General features: G+C 38.2%; 1 protein-coding gene across 4 annotated transcripts in view; it reads right to left on the minus strand.

Annotated features, from left to right (window-relative positions):
* F8 (coagulation factor VIII) overlaps nt 1–21,878 on the minus strand; it is a 195,254-nt gene that overhangs the window by 139,921 nt on the left and 33,455 nt on the right. For all 4 annotated transcript variants that reach the window (XM_029534480.1, XM_021188046.2, XM_029534481.1 and 1 more), the window contains 7 exons: nt 16,182–16,250; nt 12,683–12,799; nt 11,930–12,151; nt 10,497–10,755; nt 9,368–9,539; nt 8,249–8,342; nt 1,487–1,701 (listed from right to left, as the gene is read on the minus strand). In XM_029534480.1, coding sequence (XP_029390340.1) covers nt 1,487–1,701; nt 8,249–8,342; nt 9,368–9,539; nt 10,497–10,755; nt 11,930–12,151; nt 12,683–12,799; nt 16,182–16,250 — 1,148 coding nt within the window. The remainder of the gene's footprint in view (nt 1–1,486; nt 1,702–8,248; nt 8,343–9,367; nt 9,540–10,496; nt 10,756–11,929; nt 12,152–12,682; nt 12,800–16,181; nt 16,251–21,878) is intronic.

A 21,878-nucleotide genomic window follows, 5' to 3' on the forward strand; every position in this document is an offset into this window, starting at 1 on the left:
AAGTCTTTAATTCCTTTCTTTATTTCGTCCTTGACCAAGTTATCATTGAGAAGAGTGTTGTTCAGTTTCCACGTGAATGTTGGCTTTCTATTGTTTATGCTGTTATTGAAGATCAGCCTTAGTCCGTGGTGATCTGATAGACAGATAATTTTCTAAAGCAGTAGAAATAGTTTAAATTCTAACCACAATCTGAGACAATTTTATATTTTCCTCTATTTTGTTCAACAAATATTGGTTCCTTACTAAATGTCACATACTGTTGTAGATGCTAGAAATATATTACTTTTATTTTCTGACAGGATTTTGCTCATATGACAGGCTGGCCTAGAACTTCCTATGTTTTCCAAGCTGGCCTTGAAAAACCTCACCTAACTCAGTCTCCCCTGTACTTAGATTGAAGGCATGTACAATCAACATGGCTAATTTTAAGGTGCTTTTGATTCATCCATAATGAGATGTCCAGGAAAGAAACAGGTTGTAGACATAAGTTTGTTGGTTTTAAAATTTGTAGAGGTCAGGATGTATTTCAGGTGGTAGTTTGCCTAGCATGCACAAAGCCATGGGTATAGCTTGAGTTTTCCAGACCTGCCAACAGTATAAATAAAGATAGGAAGGGTTCTAATATAGTTTAAAGTTTAGGACTTCATTAGTCTCCAAGGTAGCTCATCTAATTTAACCCTACTATCTTGTCTCTGCTTCAATGAAGTGTCTATTCTCCTCCCAGAGTGCTCTCTGAATCTCCCCTCTGCTTTCTTTACCCAGTGTCCCTCTATCTGCCCAGCTATTGGATGTCACATCACTATTACAGCCAATCAGATACAATTATAGATTGTCTCCAGGCTAGTAAGGAAGGACAAATATTTACAAAATATGAGGCCAGTGATGGGTCATAGAAATAACAATACCAAGATACTGACAGCACTTAGCTCTCTGATGACACAGAAATAGCAATTGAATATACAGAGACAATCCATCACACTTGTACTCCAACATACCAGCCTGATCCCCAGTACTGCATAAACTGGGCATGGTGTCATACACTACAATTCCAGTATTCACAAGGTATAGGCAAAAGGACCAGATGTCAAAGACCATCTTCAACTACAATAAAGAGTTCGAGGCAAGCCTGGAACACCTGAAACCATGTCTCAAAAAAATGGTAATTTAAATGTAGGTGGCAATTAGATGGGTAAGAACGGGGAGACTCCTTGCAAGGGGGGGGGGAGGAAGCAAAATCCCAGATTGGGACTGAATTAAATAGAATCTAGGATCCTGGCTTTTCTGTTTCTTAGAAGACAAGTTATTCAGAAAACTAAAATATAATGAAAGCTAAGTGGAACTCATCTTAATCACTTTTATTGGGTTATATTTTCTGTAGGTTATAGAGGTACCTAAATCAAGAGAATATAGGGAATATCTAGAAGTTCATAGGCATTTTATTTGACTTTTACTTTCAAATTTAGTACTTGGGAAGAAAAGATTTCACCTGGTTTCCCCTTTGATCTACAGATTCTTTGTAGCAGATGAGAAGAGGGCCAATCAGTCCTGAAGCTAGATCTCTCTCAGGGTTAATGAAACTTGAATAATAGCGGGTCAGGCACCGTGGATCTGATTTAGTTGGTCCATCTTCTACTGTAACTGTCCACTTGTACTTGAATATCTCTCCTGGATGAATTGGCAAATGCTTCACATGCTTTATACCTATCCACATTCAAACCAGAAAAAGATTATTAGAGTATAATGAGCTACATATTTTGTAATGTTGAATTAAGTTTGGCTCAAACCTGCTTCTATATATACATTTCAAGTTCTCTGTGCATGGAAACTGTAACCTAAATTAGTATATGGATATTTTTAACCTAACTTGGAAGTATATTCTTATAGCAAGGAGCTGAGTCTTAGCATCTCATAACAGTGGAACCTCCAGCTCAATAAAGGCTGAAGCTTGGGAAAATGTTGTATAAAAAACCCACTGGCTGCACTTAATCAGGCTATTTCTATGTCACTTTCTGTTCTCTGTCTATAAATATTGTTCTCTTCCTCTCTGTGATAAGCTGAAGTATTCTGAATCATTTTTGGTGCAAAATTAATTCATGAATTATGTCAATTTCAATGTATCTAAAGTTCCCCTTTTAACAATAATCATGTTCTTATTTCAAGGAGACTATTAATCCATGTGCATGTGAATTTTTTTCAGTAAGCAGAAAGTAAAATGGCACCTGTAGCAAATTTAAGATTCAAACAATTATTTTATACAGTAAAAATGGGCCAAGGAGACTTTTCTATAAAAATATAAATCTGTTTTTTCTACTTTCCAGTCCTTGATCCCATAATGATGACTGTGACACTAATTATTTATTAATAAATGCCTATGCCATAAGCTGTGGCTCATTCCCGGAGCAGCTCATAACTCATTTAATATATGTAAACTATTCTATGTCTTCCACATGGTTAATTTACCTCTCCTTTCTTACCATCTACTTCAGCATCTCTCGCAGCATCTCACTCAGCATCTCATTTGAATCTCTTGTCTCTATTGTGAGTACAGTTATCTGATGGTTTATGTTCATTTCTCTTTATTCCTTCACTCTTTCCCAGAATCCTCCCTCTTCCTGCCAGGGTCGCATCTCCTATTTTCTGCCTGAGTTCATTGGCTATCAGCTTTTAAAATTGACAGGTGCTGCTTATAAAAGATTCTTTCTACGCTTTTCATGACATATTAGTTCTAAAAGGTTTACCTCTTATTACAGATAATAGAAGTAATAAGAACATTTGTATACTCTTACATAAGGAAGAATATCTTTTATTTTAATAGTAAAATGATTAGGGCTGTGGACAAGAAAATAACAACAGTATATTATCTAGATCTATGGTAAATATATTTGGAAATTGATTTTGCATTAATAAAATGGTATAAATTTACAAAAGATAGAAGAGAGGATATCAGATCCTACTATAAAAGTCTATACTCAACAAAACTGGAAAATCTAGATGAAATGGATGGTTTCCAGACAAATACCACATGCCAAACTTAAATCAAGAGCAGGTAAACTATCTAAAAAGGCCCATATCACACAAAGAAATAGAAGAAGTCATTAAAAACCTCCCAANCAAAAANAGCCCAGGGCCAGATGGATTTAGTGCAGAATTCTACCAGACCTTCAAAGAAGATCTGATACCAATTTTCCTCAAACTATACTATAAAATAGAAACAGAAGGAATACTACCTAACTTGTTCTATAAAGCCACAATTACTCTGATACCTAAATTACACAAGGACCCAACCAAAAAAAGAGGACTTGAGACCAATCTCGCTTATGAATATCGATGCAAAAATACTCAATAAAATTCTTGCAAACCCAAAACACATCAGAACCATCATTCACCATGATTCAGTAGGCTTCATCTCATGGATGCAAGGCTAGTTCAATATATAAAAAAAAAATCCATCATCAACGTACTCCATTATATAAACAAACTCAAAAAATCACATGATCATCTCCTTAGATGCAGAAAAAGGATTTGGCAAAATCCTACACTCATTCATATTAAAAGTATTGGAGAGATCAGGATTTCAAGGTCCATATCTGAACATAATAAACAAACAGCCAATATCAAATTAAATGGAGAGATACTTGAAGCAATCTCACTGAAATCGGGGACAAGACAAGGATGCCCACTCTCCCCATATCTATACAATATACTACTGGAAGTTCTAGCTAGAAAAATAANACAACAAAAATAGATCAAAGGGATACAAATTAGCAAAGAAGAAATAAAGGTATCACTATTTNCAGATGATATGATAGTATACATAAGTGACCCCAAAAATTCTACCAGAGAACTTCTCCAGCTGATAATCAACTTCAGCAAAGTAGCTGGATATAAAATTAACTCAAATAAATCAGTAGNTTTTCTTTATACAAATGATAACTAGATTGAGAAAGAAATTAGGGAAATAACTCCCTTCACAATAGCCACAAATAATACAAAATATCTTGGGGTAACTCTAACCAAACAGGTGAAAGACCTGTATGACAATAACGTCAAGTCTCTCAAGAAAGAAATCGAGAAGATCTCGGAAAATGGAGAGTTCTCCCATGCTCATGAATTGGCAGAATTAACATGGACATCCTATCAAAGGCATTCTACAGATTCAATGTAATCCCCATCAAATCTGAGCACAATTTTTCAAAGACATGGAAAGAGCAATTCTCAAATTCACCTGCAAAGGCAAAAAACCAAGAACAGTGAAAACAATTGTTAACAATAAAAGAACAGCTGGAGATGTCACCATTCCTGATCTCAAGATTTATGACTTGCATGGTATTGGTACAGAGACAGACATGTTGCTCAGTGGAATAGAATTGAAGACCCAGAAATAAAACCATAGTTACAGACAATTGATCTTTGACAAAGAAGGCAAAAATATACAATGGAAAAAATAAACCATCTTCAATAAATGGTGCTGGTCTAACTGGCTTTCTGTATGTATATAATTGAAAACAGATCCATATTTGTTACCTTGCACTAAGCTCAAGTTCAAGTGGATCAAGAACCTCAATGTAACACCAGATACACTGAATCCAATAGAAGAGAACGTGGGAAAGAGCCTTGAACTCATTGGCACAAGGGGAAATATCCTTAACAGAACTCCAATGGCTTACACTCTAAGATCAAGAATTGACAAATGTGAGGTAGAATCTCAGGTTTGTATGATTTGCATTTCCCTGATGATTAAGGATGTTGAACATTTTTTCAAGTGCTTCTCTGCCCTTCGGTGTTCCTCAGTTGAGAATTCCTTGTTTAGCTCTGTGCCCCATTTTTTAATGGGTTACTTGAATTTCTGGAGTCTAGCTTCTTGAGCTCTTTGTTTATATTGGATATTAGTCCCCTATCAGATTTGGGATTGGTAAAAATCCTTTCCCAATCTGTTGGTGGCCTTTTTGTCTTGTTGACAGTATATTTTGCCTTACAGAAGCTTTGTAATTTTATGAGGTCCCATTTGTCAATTCTTGATCTTACAGTACAAGCCATTGGTGTTCTGTTCAGGAATTTTTCCCTGTGCCCATATCTTCGAGGCTTTTCCCCACTTTCTCCTCTATCAATTTCAGTGTCTCTGGTTTTACGTGGAGGTCTTTGATCCACTTAGACTTGAGCTTTGTACAAGGAGATAAGAATGGATCAATTCGCATTCTTTTACATGATAACTGCCAGTTGTGCCAGCACCATTTGCTGAAAATGCTGTCTTTTTTCCACTGGATGGTTTTAGCTCCCTTGTCAAAGATCAAGTGACCAAAGGTGTGTGGGTTCATTTCTGGGTCTTCAATTCTTTTCCATTGATCTATGAATGGCTATGATCAAAAATTCAGGTGACAGCAGATGCTGACAAGGATGTGGAGAAAGAGGAACACTCCTCCATTGCTGGTGGGATTGCAAGCTCGTACAACCACTCTGGAAGTCAGTCTGGTGGTTCCTCCAAAAATTGGACATAGTACTACCAAAAGATACAGCAATACCTCTCCTGGGCATATACCCAGATGTTCCAACAGGTAATAAAGACACGTGCTCCACTATGTTCATAACAGACTTATTTATAATAGTCAGACACTGGAAAGAACCCAGATGTCCCTCAACAGAAGAATGGATACAGAAAACATGGTACATTTACACAATGGAGTACTACTCCGCTATTAAAAACAATGAATTTATGAAATTCTTGGGCAAATGGATGTATCAGGAGGATATCATCCTGAGTGAGGTAACCAAATCACAAAAGAAATCACTTGATATGCACCCACTGATAAGTGGATATTAGCCCAGAAACTTAGAATACCCAAGATACAATTTGCAAAACACAAGAAAACCAAGAAGAAGGAACACCAATGTGTGGATACTTCATTCCTCCTTGGAATAGGGAACCAAATACCCATGGAAGGATTTACAGAGACAAAGTTTGGAACTAAGACAAAAGATGGACCATCCAGAGACTACCCCACCCTGGGATCCATCCCATAATCAGCCACCAAACGCAGACACTATTCCACATGCCAACAAGTTTTGCTGAAAGAACCCTGATATAGCTGTCTCTTGTGAAGCTATGTCAGTGCCTGGCAAATACAGAAGTGGATGCTCACAGTCATCTATTGGTTGGAACACAGGGCCCCTGAAAGTACCCAAGGAGCTGAAGGGGTCTGCAACACTATAGGTGGAACAACAATATGAACTAACCAGTACAAGAGCTCGTGTCTCTAGCTCCCTATGTAGCAGAAGATGGCCTATTCAGCCAGTGGGAAGAAAGGCCCTTTGGTCTTGCAAACTTTATATGCCCCAGTACAGGGGAATGCCAGGGCCAAGAAGTGGGAGTGGGTGAGTAGGGGAGCAGGGCGGAGGAGGGTATAGGGGACTTTCGGGATAGCATTTGAAATGTAAATGAAGAAAATATCTAATAAAAATAATTGAACACACACACACATACACACACACACACACACACACATATATATATATATATATATATATATATATATATATATATATATATATATATATATATATAAGAATTGGCAAATGTAACCTCATGAAACTGGAAAGCTTCTGTAGGCAAAGGACACAGTCAAGAAGAGAAATTGGCATCCTACATATTGGAAAAAGTTCTTCACTAATCCTACATCGATAGAGGGCTAATATACAAAATATATAAAGAACACAAGAAGCTAATCACCAAAAACCCAAACAACCCAATCAAAAAATGGGGTATATAACTAAAGTGAGATTTTACTACTGAGGAATCTTGAATGGCTGAGAAGCACCTAAAGAAATGTACAAAGTCCTTATTGATCAGAAAAATGCAAATCAAAACCACCCTGAGATTTCACCTTACACCAATCAGACTGGCTAAGATTAAAACCACAGGTGATAACACATGTTGGAGAGGATGTGGAGAAAGAAGAATACTCCTCCATTGGTGGTGGGGTTGCAAACTGGTACAACCACTCTGGAAATCAATCTGTAGGTTCCTCAGAAAATTGGAAATAGATCTACCTGAAGACCCAGCTATACCACTCTTGGGAATATACCCAAAAGATGCACCACCATGCCACAAGGGTACGGGTTCCACTATGTTCATATTGGCCTTATTTGTGATAGCATAAAGCTGGAAATAACCCAGATGTTCCAGACAGAAGAATGGATACAGAAAATGTGGTTCATTTACACTATGGAATACTACTCAACTATTAAGAATGAGGACATCCTGAGTTTTTCAGGCAAATGGATGGGACTAGAAAATATCATCCTGAGTGAGGTAACTCAAACCCAAAAGTAGGGTTTGAACTGTAGGGATCGAAATGGAGAAGAGCCTGAAGAAAGGAAGGTCCAGCAAGAGGCCCAAAGTTGGATCCAGCTCAAGGGGAGGCCCCAAGGCCTGACACTATTACTGAGGCTATGGAGTGCTCACAAAAAGGGACTTATCATGATTGCCCTCTGTAAGACCCAACAAGCAACTGAAAGAGTCAGATGCAGATATTTTCACCCAACAAATGGACAGAAACAGCTGACCCCTGTTGTTGAATTAGGGAAGGTTGAAAGAAGCTGAGAAGGGTGGCCCTGTAGGAACACCAGCAGTCTCAATCTGGAGTCCCCCATTTCCCAGAGATCTCTCAAACACTTGACCACCAAAAAGACAGCATACACCAGCTGATATGAGGCCCTCAACACACATAGAGTAGAGGACTGCCGGGTCTGTGTTCATTCAGAGATGATATACTTAACCCTCCAGAGACTGGAGGCTCCAGGGAATTTAGAGGTCAGGTGGGGTATGAAGTGGGGACATTCAGGTGGAGACAGGGGAATGAGGAGGAGGTGTGGGATGTGGAGCAGATGGAGGGTGGATGGGAGGGCAGGGAATGAAATATAGAATGTAAATAAATAAATAAATACATACATACATAAATAAGAACTTACTGGAGAATGGTGTGCTTTAACTGAAAGCAAATAATACAGTACAACTGATACAGTTAATGATAACTCTTTTTCACTTGTAATATAATCATGGCTTTTATATTGAAAATCTATTACTTATTGTTTTCAATTTTTTCCTGAACCATTAATGCCTGAAACTCAACTTGGATTTTTCTTGTGTTTTCATTGCCTTTGTATAGAATAAATTTAAATCCAGAAAAAAATGCAAAACAAAATTAAAAAGAAAAAAGAAAAAGAAAGACCTATAAACTGAGATACTAATTACCTCTTGGCAATCTCCTTGCATGAAGAGGACTGACATCAGTGATTCCATGAGGGTAAATGTTATATGGCCGGCTTGCTTGATTCTTAAATATAATCTGAAAATATAAGTGAGAGATGAGATCAAATCCTAAGGTGAGTAGGTTTAACAAGAAAACTGTAACCTAGCTCTAGAAAATCAAAAGCTGACTGTATTTACATTATAGGTATGAACTCTTAATAAAACTCAATATATTCCCTCTGTTCATGAAAAGGAAGCTCATGTAGCTGCTTGGGTTTGCCAGAGCTTTTTCAATTTCATTTGCTTTAGCAAATCTTGCCTGCATCTCCCAGATAAAGTGAAATCTTGGTGTCTTGTTAAGGACAGCTTTATGTATTCTTGGCACTTAATACTTCAATACTTGAGAAGGAGATAGTTATTCAGGTTATAAGAATTATCACTTAATAAGCAGGTATAACTAGAAGACAATGTATAGCCTCAAGCAAGGGTGGCAGGTGACACCGATTATAAGAGCTTTAAATAAGATTAAAAGATAAAAAGTAGTAACATAGAAATAGCACTGAATGCTTGAAGACTACCTCTAGATCTGAGGGTATGGTTTGTATTTTAAAAGTTAATGAAGGAAAATAATTAACGAAAAAAGTTCTGGGAGGATATGTATGTACCAGTCTAAATAGTAAGTAGTTAAAAGAGGTTGCATGCGTGATTGGTCATATTAAATTTTTTCCATATACTCATTAGATTTGAGTTACTTTTATTTGTGCAATATTTATAAATTTTAAAAGATTCTGTCCATTGGAGACAAGGCTGAATTTTGAAGAATCACAGAAATTCAAACCATCCACTATTCTTTTAAAAAAGATTTATTTTATTTATGTGTATGAGTGTTTTGCCTATATGTATGTATGTGTACCACATATATGTCTGGTACTCATAGAGGTCAGCAGAGCCCTTTGTATTCCCTAAGACTAGTGATACAAATGGCTATAGGCAACTATGTGAATGTTAGGAGCTAAACCCAGTTCTGCAAGAATGACAAGTGCTCTTAACCACTGAGCTGTTCTCTCCAGCAAGGAGACTTTCTTTTTTCTGAAACAATCTCATATTTTCCCCTTTACTTACCAACAGTGTGTCTCCAACTTCTCCATAAAGTAAAGGTCCCAAGAGTCCTGATTCATGCTGAATAGTTTCACGAGTCTTAAAGGTTTCATCTGTGTATGCTATAAATCTAACTTTTTTATATTTCCTACCAATCCGATGAGGACCATTGCTCAGATACTGGCTTTTATAACTTCTGTTTGAGAGGCAAAAAGATTAGGCATACATAATGTCAGAAACATTTAGGGAATCAAAAACCCACTTCTAATATGATTTACTCAAAATAAAGAGCAAGAAAAGTCTAAGTAGTCTTAGGCTTACCTATGCTAATATCTAATGTTCTAATATCTAATTGCCACAGAATGAACAATCATAAAGGCTTAGTCACAAGGGTATGGAGCTAGTAAGAGGAGGTAGAATCGTTAAGAGCTGGAGCCTATGCAGTGTTTGGGAGATCAGGCCCTGCACCTTGCCTGGGCAGCAGAGTAGAACTGACTTGACCCTGGCATTGGGGGTGCAGGTGAGCAGGCCCTGAGGGCATGAGCATTTGAGAACTGGTCCTGTCCCTCATCTGCTGTGCGATGTGGCATGGGCAAGACAGAGATACTATCATCGCCTTACCTCTCACTGCTTGTGGCAGGGTGTGTGTGTGTGTGTGTGTGTGTGTGTGTGTGTGTGTGTGTGTGTGTAGGTATTTGCTGAGCTATTGGAATAAATGTGAAACCCTGAAAAAAAAAGAAAGAACTGAAGCTTAGTGGGAAGAACTTAGGTCATTGGGGGCATGCCCTTGAAGGGGATGATATTGGAATCTTAGGTCCTTTTTATCTCACTTTGGTTCTTGTATGTAATAGGCCCCTTCCATTTTGCATATTATTGTGAATTTTTGTGCTGTCCCAAGCCCAAAGCAGTAGTCAAGCAAGCACAGACTGAAAATTCCAAATCCACAAGTCAAAATAAAACTTTCTCACTTATAAATTGATACTTATTTAGGTATTTTAGCACAGTAGTAGTATGGTAGATACTACAACATCCTTATCATTTGATCCCATGACATACTAACTCTTAAACATGCTTTAAGGATTCATTGGCTTAAATAAGTAAGACAAATTTGAGTACAGGGGGAGAGTAGTACCAAGAGTCCAAAGGTGTTTACCCATTATCGGAGGTAGGAACTGAAGGTGCATAGTCCCAGTCTTCCTCCTCAGCAGAAATATAATGTATCCAAGTTTTAGGGTACTTTTTAGCAGCCGAACGAATTTGGATAAAAGGAGAGCTGTCATAATCCAATGTGAACATATCCATTTCTGAATAAAGATCATCATCATAATCTTCCATTTCCTCATTACTGTTTTTCTTTGGCCATTGGGATTCCTCAGGGCAGCTATCTACTTTGACATAAGCTTCCATGCCATCTGCAGTCAGACAAACCAAAGAATGTTCTTAACTTTCTTGGGTTAAAAGTTATATATCTTCCCCTCTTATTGTGATTTAAATATTTTGTCTTAAGTGTCCCTTTTTCAAATCAGCACTGTTTTTGTTATACTTCTATATGAATTATAGTACTGTTAGTTTGTGGATTTGCCATTTTATCGAACTATCCTCTATATAGATTTGAACCATCTCCAAAATTCATTAATATAACATATTGGAATATATATGAGTATTTCTCTTTGGAACTGTTTATTTTGTCTCCATCTCATGGATGGACTAATTCTATTACTTCAAGAATTGGCTTGTTATCTCAGAAAGATATTGCTTCTCTATTTCCTCCCTCTCTTCATCTTTCTCTTTTCTCCATCTGCCATGTGTATCATTTTCCTGTACTATAACAGAAAGAAATCTCCTATTAAATGACAAAATCTTGATATTTAATTTCCTAGGCTCTTGAACTGTGTGAGATAATAATTTTCTGTTTGTTATAAATTACCCTATTTCTGATATTCTATTCTGGAAATATAACAGACTAAGGCAACCTTAAATGAACATAACCAAGAAAAAGTTATTAGGCTGCCCCAAGACAAAATAATTAAGAGTTGATGTACAAGAAGGAGAATTGAAGTAAAAGGATTATTCAATATGAATTTCCATAGCTACTGCCTACAAAGTCATGTGACCAGGAATTGACACTGTAGGCACAATTGTCCCAATTTTGTTTACACAGGATCTTAACTCCTTTGCAAAACCTCTATCAGATAGTCCTTGAAAACTTCATATGATACCCCATTTCCCTAGATTTCTGATTGAATCATCTCTTTATCTCTTCCCATAGTACTGAAGCCTAGTTAATGGGATCAGACTGTGAAACCACTAACATACTGTCTTTCATCTTTCCTTCTTACTCATCCCTAAACTGTCTCCTCCTTCTATCATAGACATTTAACAAAAACCACACAATCCTATTGTACTAGCAATAAAGTTCTTCTATATTCAAGGTAAAATTTGTTACATTTGAAGTTTAACATAATTGTAACTATACAATGCCATTTTTGCAACACATTGTATTGTTGTACACTGCCTAGGAAATGTCATTAAAATTACAACGGAATCTTTTATACTACTCATTTTCAAGATCCAAGATTGTAGTACCATGTTTATGGGAAGAGATATGACAAAATAGCAGGAACTGCCCAAGATCTATCAAGAGTGTTTGAGCAGTAAGGAAAGTTATTGGTGATATCTCCAATGAAGCTTGACGGTGGTTCCTCACAAAAAATGTGTGACCTTCGAGGAATATTGAGTGTATTTCAGGAGTGGTGCCCATTCCAATCACGTGCCAGTAGACTGATTTCTTATGGCATCCAATCAGACCTGTAAAATGGGAATGAGATAGCTATGGAAAATGACTAGGAATTGTAAAATTAAAAGTACTTGCTAGAATAGGCTGGATAAAATAACCCTACAAATTTTACTGCTACCTTAACTTATAAACAGTTACAAAGGAAGTTTCCAAACCAACAGCTCTTGCCAAAGCAACAAATAAATAACATACTGCTAAATTACATGAATATGTTTCTTTAATTTACTTTTTAGTATTGCTGTAGTATATATTCAGTTGTTGCTAAGGCATTCCATGGCTGATAACATTTTCTATTATTCACTAACACTCTAAATTATAGCTTGAAAATAATCTTTCCTTTGGATCCCTTTTAAAGATATTGCTCTACTATGCTGCCAGTCTAATTCTTCTTCTTTCATATATGAAAACAAACAAATAAACAAATAAACAAACAAACCAGAGGGTAGAACTCAGTGGATGTAGAACTCTCTGAAAGCTGTAGAAAATACTTATGATTTTTAAGTCCCAAAACCCTGAGAATTGTTGGACAGCTGTGTACATACCTGGAAGAGACCTGTTTACATAGCCATTTACTGTGTGCATTTTAGGCCAGGCTCCAGCAGATGCTGAATCCATAGACTGTGTATAAGAGTCGTTTGTTTCTGAGTGCCAGCTCTTCCCTGGTAAGAGAGAGAAAAAATAAGGTCTGTTTCATGAGTTACAGTCCCCCTTTCCTTCTTTTCTTTCCTGTTTTGTGACACTGAATTTTTGTCAGTGAAGTAGACACAATCTCAGAGTCATTGAGATTAAAAATTATATGTTTCCCAAACCAATTAACTTTCCCTGTATTTGTTCATAATGACAGAGGAATAATGGCAAATGATAACTAGGAGAAGGAAAAATACTAGTTAGTTTAAGCTACAAGAATTTCATTTTGCAAGTTAGATCATAGATTTTAAAAAGGTATTCAGTCCTTGCCCTGACATAAATTGCCTCAGCCTATTGTTTGTAGCAAGGAAACCCCAGGTAGTTGAAGGCTTTCTAAACTACTCTCCAAAACTAACAAAAGCTGAAGCACTGAAAATTGCTTAGACACTCTTTAAAAGCAAGTATGAAAAATAAAAACGAGAAACACTTGTCAGGATCAAGATGACTTGGCCTCAAATTAGAAAATAAAAGTGTAATGGTCCTAAGAAACAAGCTGGAGTTGCCAGTCTAATATCCAATAAATTAGACTTTCAACCAAAAGTTATCAAAACAGTTGAGGAAGGACACTTCATAATCAGATGAAAAATCTACTAAGAGGAAGTCTCAATTCTGAACATCTATGCCCAAATGCAATGGTACCCACATTCGTAAAAGAAACATTACTAAAGCTCAAAACACACATTGAACCTCACACAATAATAGTGGGAAACTTCAACATGGAAGTCCCAGAAGTAAAACCACACACTTATGTACACTTGATTTTTGACAAAGAAGCCAAAAATATACAGTAGAAAAAAACACATCTTTAATAAATGTGCTGGTCCAACTGGTGGTCTGTATGTAGGAGGATGAAAGTAGACCCATTTTTTACCATCCTGCATAAAGCTCAAGTCCAAGTGGATCAGGACCTCAATAGATACACTGAATCTAATAGAAGAGAATGTGAGAAAGAGCCTTGAATGGTTTGGGACAAGAGACAACTTCCTTTCTGAACAGAACATCAATGGCTTAGGCACTAAGGCCAACAATTGGTAAATGGGACCTCATGAAACTGAAAAGCTTCTGTAAGGCAAAATACACCATTAATAGATAAATTCATGATGTCTTTGTTTTTATTATCTGCATAGCTTTACCACATTTTCTTTATCCATTCTTTGGTTGAGGGACATCTAGGTTGTTTTCAGTTTCTGGCTATTATAAATAAGGCTGCTATGAACATAGATAAACAAGTGTCTTTGTGGGATGGTGGGGCATCTTCTGGGTATATGCCCAGGAGTGGTATAGTTGGGTCCTCAGGTAATAGTATGTCCAATTTTCTGAGGAACTGCCAGACTGATTTCCAGAGTGGTTGTACCTGCTTGCAATCCCACCAGCAATGGAGGAATGGTCCTCTTTCTTCACATCCTCACATCTGCTGTCACTTGAATTTTTGATCTTAGCCATTCTGACTGGTATGAAGTGGAATCTTAGGGTCATCTTGATTTGCATTTCCCTGATGACTAAAGATGTTGTGTTGGGGTCTCCCAGCTCTCTGTCGCCACTGGACCACCTGCAGTTATTCACCAAGCCTACCTTTCTGTTTACACTAATCACTGTCCTTCTAAACCCAGCCCCCTACAGGCACTAAGATCCACAGGCAGTAACCTTCAGATCCACTAGAGCTGCTCTGCTGTGCCTTGTCTCCACCGCCTGCTGAGAAGACCTTTTATCCTAGAAGACAACATCCTTTGGACCCACCTATGCCTACAGACATTCATCTGTGCCCTGTTCCTTGGACCCGCCCACAGACATTTCACCTGTGCCTTCAAATACTGGGGGTTGGGGACTGGGGTTTTTTCCCACACTATATAAACTGAGTTCCTACATTAAACTTGGAGCTTTGATCAGTAAAATATTGTCTTGGCTCCATTTTTCTCTCGCACATTCCATTTCAGGCCAGCCCGCCTCTCAAGATGAACCCAGACTGGATTAAAGTGAGTTTTGTCAGAAACTCACAATGTTGAACATTTCTTTGAGTGTTTCTCAGCCATTTGAGATTCCTCAGTTGAGAATTCTCTATTTAGCTCTGTACTCCACTTTTTAATATGGTTATTTGGTCCACTGGAGCCTGCCTTCTTGAGTTCTTTGTATATTTTGGATATTAGCTCTCTATGGGACGTAGGGTTGGTAAATATCTTTCCTAATCTGCGGGTTGTCATTTTGCCCTGTTGATAGTGTCCCTTGCTTTACAGAAGAATTTTAATTTTATGAAGTCCCATTTGCCAATTGTTGCTCTTAAAGAATAAGCCATTGGTGTTCTGTTCAGGAAGTTTTCCCCCATGCCCAAGTATTTGAGGCTCTTCCCCACTTTCTCTTCTGTTACTTTCAGTGTATCTGGTTTTATGTGGAGGTCCTTCATCCACTTGGAATTGAGCTTTGTGCAAGGTGATAGGTATGGATCAATTTGCATTCTTCTACATGCAGATCGCTAGTAGAACCAGCAACATTTGTTGAAAATGCTGTCTTTTTTCCACTGAATGGTTTTAGCTGTTTTACTGAATGGTTTTAGTTTCTTTGTCAAAGATCAAGTAACCATAGGTGTGGGTTCATTTCTGGGATTTCAATTCTATTCCACTGATTTACTTGCCTGTTTTTGTACCAATACCATGCAGTTTTTATCACTATTGCTCTATTATATAGCTTGAGGTCTGGGATGGTGATTCTCCAGAAGTTTCTGTATTGTTGAGAATAGTTTTTGCTACCCTAGGTTTTTTTGTTATTCCAAATGAATTTGAGAATTGCTCTTTCTAAGTCCATGAAGAATTGAGTTTGAATTTTGATGGGGATTGCATTGAATCTGTAGATTGCTTTTGGTAACATGGGCATTTTTACTATATTAATCCTACCAATCCATGAGCATCAGAGATCTTTCCATCTTCTGAGATTTTCTTCAATTTCTTTCTTCAGAGACTTGAAGTTCTTGTCAAACAGATCTTTCACTCACTTGGTTAGAGTTACACCAAGGTATTTTATATCATTTGAACATTTCTTTAAGTGCTTCTTGGCCATTTGAGATTCCTCCATTGAGAATTCTCTGGCTCTGAGCCCTATTTTTAAAAGTCGGTTATTTGGGTTGTTAGTGTCTAACTTCTTGAGTTCTTTATAAATTTTGGATACTAGATTAGATTGCATTTTTATCTTAGAATCATTTTTGTCCCCCACTTAATTCTCTCCTGAATAGTAATATAGTTGTGGTCTTCCTATAATCAACATCACTTTTTCTGAACCTAAGCCGCCTAAATTCTCCAACATTAGATGTTACATATTTGTTGTCATTTAGGAATTCAAATGTTTAATTGATTGAAATTTGCTAACCTTCATCGAATACAGCAAAAAGTAGTACAAATTGGTACAACATCTGTGTTCTTTCTTTGGAGAGACTGCCTGAAAGAGAAGAGAAAGCATTTATTGTCAATTTAAAATGCCCTTGTACAAAATTGCCACAAGAAGAACAAATTTCTTCACAGAACATTTGAGCATAAAAAAATGAAATACTCTGCCTAATGTTAACTTTTTTCTTTGGTGTAAGGTCCTTTAAGTTGGTATTTCTAAAACTATTGGGAGTAAATGGTTACTTATGTAAGTTTCCAATTTCTTCTAGAAATTGAATTTTTTAAAAATAAAACCCCCTGAATTTCTGGGAAATGGAATTTAAAGTAAAAAAAAAAAGAAAAGAAAAAGAAAACAAGTCAAAATAAAACACACAAATGGATAGGTGTATAGATATATGGATAGATTTTTACAGGAGAAAATACCAAAAATAGTAAATATTATAAATGAAATGTGTATATGTATAATTAATGTAGGGAACTTCTATTGCCATTGTAACTTTTACTTATGTAATTGCAAGGAGTAAACATTATATGTGAAGAAAACAACTAAACTCACATTTTGAACATTTATTAATATGGTTTAAAAATTGTGTTTATATAGTCTTGTTTGTGTGCACATTTCTGTGTGAGAGCAGATGAATTTCTGTGCACAGCGTTTCCTCCCATTCTCCTAGCAGTATATTTTACAAAGTAAAAGTTACTTATTTTGACATATCCCATTTATACATTCACATTTTTAAATTTGTTGACAGTTTCATACATGTATGAAATGAATGTTAGTCATTTTTCCCACTATTACCCCATTCTCATCCTATGTCTGCTACTGAAACTGTTCTTCGCAAGAAGCTCCCCTCCTACTTTCATGTTTTCTTTTTTGGTGTGAATTTTCATGGCTTGGAGTCAGATTTATACCTTTCCCCTAACTGCAATAATAAAAACTTTCTGCTATATTTTGTAAAAGTTTTAAAGCATTACATTTTACATTTTAAGACTGTCATTTAGGTCCACATGGGGAAAAGCTACCATAGGTGAGCTGTGTCCATCTTCTGACCCACAGCCCTGTCAACCTTCCTGAGGAGGCCTTCAGTGCCCCAAGAATATCTGGGCTAGATGCCTCCCCAACCAATCCCCGGCCTGCCAGGACCAATTGGGGCACAACCAACAAAGATAAGCTGTGCACTGTCCCCTGACCTTCATCTTATTACATATGGCTTTGCTTGCCTTCCTGAAGAGGCTTGTGGGGTCCCCAGGAATATTCAAGTCCACCTGAGACACAGCCAGCAGAGGTGAGCAGCTTGCTGTTCCTTGAGATCCATTTTCAGATCCAAGGCACTGCACCTGCCTCATGAGGAGACCTGCTGACATAAGGAATATTCATCCAATACCAGCAGCAACCAGATGGCTAAAGAACAGCATAAGAACACAATCAACAAGGGCCAGGGCAATATGGCACCACCAGAGGTCAGCTATTCTGCTACATCTATCACTGAATATCCTAAAATACCTGAATTGACCTTAACCCTAAGATACACACACACACACACACACACACACACACACACACACACACACACACCACTCACCACGAACATCAAAATAATAGGAATTTACAATAGCTAGTCATTAATATTTCTCAACATCAATTCCCCAATAAAAAGACACAGACTAACAAAATTGATATGAAAACAGGACCCCTCATTTTGCTACACACAAGAAACACACCTCAGCAACAAAGACAGAGACATTACCTTAGAGTAAAGGGCTGGGAAAAGTACAGAATTTTACCAGACTTTAAAGAAGAGCTAATACCAACACTTCTCAAACTGTTCCACAAAATAGAAACAAAGCGAAGATTGCCAAACTTATTCTATGAAGCCGTAGTCATTCTGATATCTGAACCACACAAAGACTCAATAAAGAAAGGGAACTTCAGACCAACTTCTCTTATGAAGATTGATGCAAAATGCTCAGTAAAATACCTGCAAACTGAACCCAGGAATACATCAAAGACATTATGCTCATGGATACATAGGATTAACATAGTGAAAATGGCCATTTCACCAAAAACAATATATAGATTCAATGCAATACCCATAAAAATTCTAACACAATGTTTTATAAACTTTGAAAGGGCAATCTCAAAGTATCGCCATTTGCAGATGAAATGATAGTATACATAAGCAACCCCAAAAATTCTACTACAGAACTCCTATTGCTGATAAACACCTTCAGCAAAGGGGATAGATACAAAATTAACTAAAAAAAATCAGTAGCCCTCCTTTAAACAATGGAAAAATGGACTGAAAGAAAATAAGGAGACAATACCCTTCATAATAGCTACAAATAATATAAAAAATATCTTGCTGTAACTCTGGCCAAGCAAGTCAATGACTTGTATGACAAAAAAATCAAGTCTCTGAAGACATAAATTAAGGAAGATATCAGAAGATGGAAAGATCTCCCATGCTCATGGATGGGTAGGATTAACATAGTAGAAATGGTCATCTTACCAAAAGCATTCTACAGATTCAATGCAATTGCCATCAAAATTTCAACACATTTCTTTACAGACCTTGAAGGAGCCATGCTCAACTTCATATTGAAAAACAAAAATCCAAGGATAGCTAATTTTTTAATTGTACAATTCCATACAATAAAAGAACTTCTGTATTCTTTTATTAACTATCTGGCGCTATCACCATCCCTGATTTCAAGCTGTATTATGGAGTAATGGTAATTCAAACCACATGGAATTGGCATAAAAGCAGACAAGTTGATCAATGAAAAACAATTTAAGATCCAGAAATAACCTCATATACCTATGGATAGTAGATTTTTGACAAAGAAGCCAAAACCATACACTGGAAAAAGAAATCATCTTCAAGAAATGGTCCCAGTCTAACTGTAGGTCTGCATGCAGAAGAAAGCAAATAAACTCATATCTATCACCCTACACAAAACTCAAATCTAAGTGGATCGAAGACCTCAACATAAAAGCATATACACTCAATCTAATAGAAAAGAAAGTGGCAAACTGGATTGAACACACTGGCACAGAAGACAACTTCCTAAACCTAACACCAATAGTTCAGGTACTAAGGTCAACAATTAATAAATTGGACTTTATGAAACTGAAAAGCTTCTGTAAAGATAAATATACCATCAATAGGACAAAATGGTAGCCTCCTGATTAGGAAAAGATCTTCATCAACCCTATATCTATCAGAGGACTATTATCCAAATATATAAAGAACAGAGAAAAGTATACAGCAAAAAACCAAATAATCCATTTTTAAAACTGGGGTAAAGAATTAAACAGAATTTTCAATAGAGGAATCTCTAATGTCTGAGAACCACTTAAGAGGGGACTATGATCAGGTATTTGAGGGGGAGGCATGACTGAAGCCCTGAGGGGGCCAGACGAAAGAATGAAAACAGGCAACCACTGGAGGTAGGAGGTGGGTGGACCCTCTAGAATGTATCAGAGACCTGGAAGGTGAGAGACTCTCACAACTCAAAGGGAGGGACCTTAGATGAAATACTCTAAAGTGAGGAAAGGAAACTTGTAGAGTCTACCACTAGTAGAAAGACAGGGCATCAACTGGAGGGATGGGGTTGCCATCTCAGAGTCAAATAATCTGACCCAGAATTTTTCCTGTCTGAAAGAACTGCAGGGACTAAATTGGAGAAGAACCTGAGGAAAAGAAGGTACAGTGACAAGCCCAAATTGGGATCCAACTCAGGGGGAGGCCCCAAGGCCTGACACTAATACTGATGCTATGGTTTGCTTACAAAAAGGGGCCTATCATGACTCTCCTCAGAAAGACCCAACGAGCAGCTAAGAGTCAGATGCAGATATTTATACCCAAGCAATGGATTGAAGCTGGTGACCCCTGTGGTTGAATTAGGAAAAGGATGGAAGAAGTTGAGGAGGAGATTGACCCTATATTAAGACCAGCAGTCTCAACTAACTTGGACTCCCAGAACCTCTCAGACACTGGCCCACCAACAAGGTGATATGAGGCCCCCAACACATATACAGCAGAGGAATTCTGTGTCTGGACACAGTGAGAGAAGATGCACCTAACCCTCAAGAGACTTGAGGTCCCAGGGAGTGGGGAGGTCTGATGGGGTGGGGAAAGGGGGTACATCTTCTTGGAGACTGGGGTTAGCAGTGGTGGGAAGGAGGTATGGGATGTGGAACAGTCAGAGGGCAGACTGGGAATGGGATAAAGACTGTACTATAAAAAAAAACTAAAGAATAATAAAAAAAGAAACAAACAAACAAACAAAAAACCCTAGATGTCCTTCAACTGAAGAATGGATACAGAAAATGTGGTTCATTTACGTGATGGAATACGACTCAGCTATTAAGAACGAGGACATCCTGAGTTTTGCAGGTAAATAGATGGAACTATAAAATATCATCCTAAGTGGGGTAACTGAGATCTAGAAAGACAGGAATGTATGTACTCAATTATAACTGGATATTTGCCATAAAGTACAGGATAACCATGCCACAATGCACAGACCCCAGGAAGCTAAGTGATAGGGAAAGCTGAAGTGAGGATGATTGAATCTCACTCAGAAAGGGATATAAAATAGACATTGGAGGTGGAAGAAGGAAGGGAACTGGGTGGGAGAGCAGGTGGAGAGGAGACATGGGGTGGGAATCAGAGGTGGGGGAGTCAAGTGAGAGCTGGGAAAAAGAATGGGAGGGCATCTGTAGGATGAGCTGGAGACGTGGGACAGGGGATGCTTTCAGGAATCTATGGCAGAGACCCTAGCTGAAACTCCTAGCAGCTTGGAATATGGACACTGAAGTGGTCATTTCCTGTAGCCAGGGGAGACTTCCAGTAGAGTGATAAGGACACCAACCCACCCATATATCTTCAACTCAAAATTTGTCCTGCCCACAAGATATATAGGGATAAAGTTGGAGCAGAAATTGAGGGATTGGCCAGCCAATGTTTGGCTCAACTTGAGACCCATGCCAGAGGAGAAAGTCAACCCCTGACACTACTAATGACACTCTGCTATGCTTGTAGACAGGACTAGCATAAGTGTCTTCTAGAGGCTTCATTTAGCAGCTGATGGAAACCAGATGCAGAGACCCATAGCCAACCATCAGGCAGACTTTATGGAAACTTGTGGAAGAGTCAGGGGAAGGACTGAGGGAACTGGGGTGGTCAAGGACACTATAAAAAAAGACCTAAAGAGTCTCCAGGCCTGATCCAGCATCCGGCGCCTTTCGCCCGAGGGGCATGTTTGCCCGGGAGCAGTCCCCAGGCCTGATCCCGCATCTGGCGCCTTCCCCCGCCTGAGGAGGGGTGTCTGCTCGGAAGCAGTCCCCAGGCTTGATCCGGCATCTGGCGCCTTCCCCCGCCTGAGGAGGGGTGTCTGCCTGGGAGCAGTCTCCAGGCCTGAACCGGAAGGTGTGCCATCTTTGTTCCAGTGCACTGCCAGGGAGAGGGCAGCCTGGAGAAGGGACTCAGCTACTGGGAAGGATCCCGTGTCTGGTTCTGGTCATCCAGCACCTTTCCTGCCCGAGGAGGGGTGTCTGCCCAGAGCAGTCTCCAGAACTGAACCAGCATCCCGCATCTTTACCGACTGAGGAGGGGTGTCTGCCCGGGAGCAGTCTCCTGACCTGAGCCAGAAGGAGAACCATCTTTGCTCCAGT

The sequence above is a fragment of the Mus pahari genome, chromosome X (genome assembly GCF_900095145.1).
Source record: "Mus pahari chromosome X, PAHARI_EIJ_v1.1, whole genome shotgun sequence".
In the NCBI taxonomy this organism is placed as follows: Eukaryota; Metazoa; Chordata; class Mammalia; order Rodentia; family Muridae; genus Mus; species Mus pahari.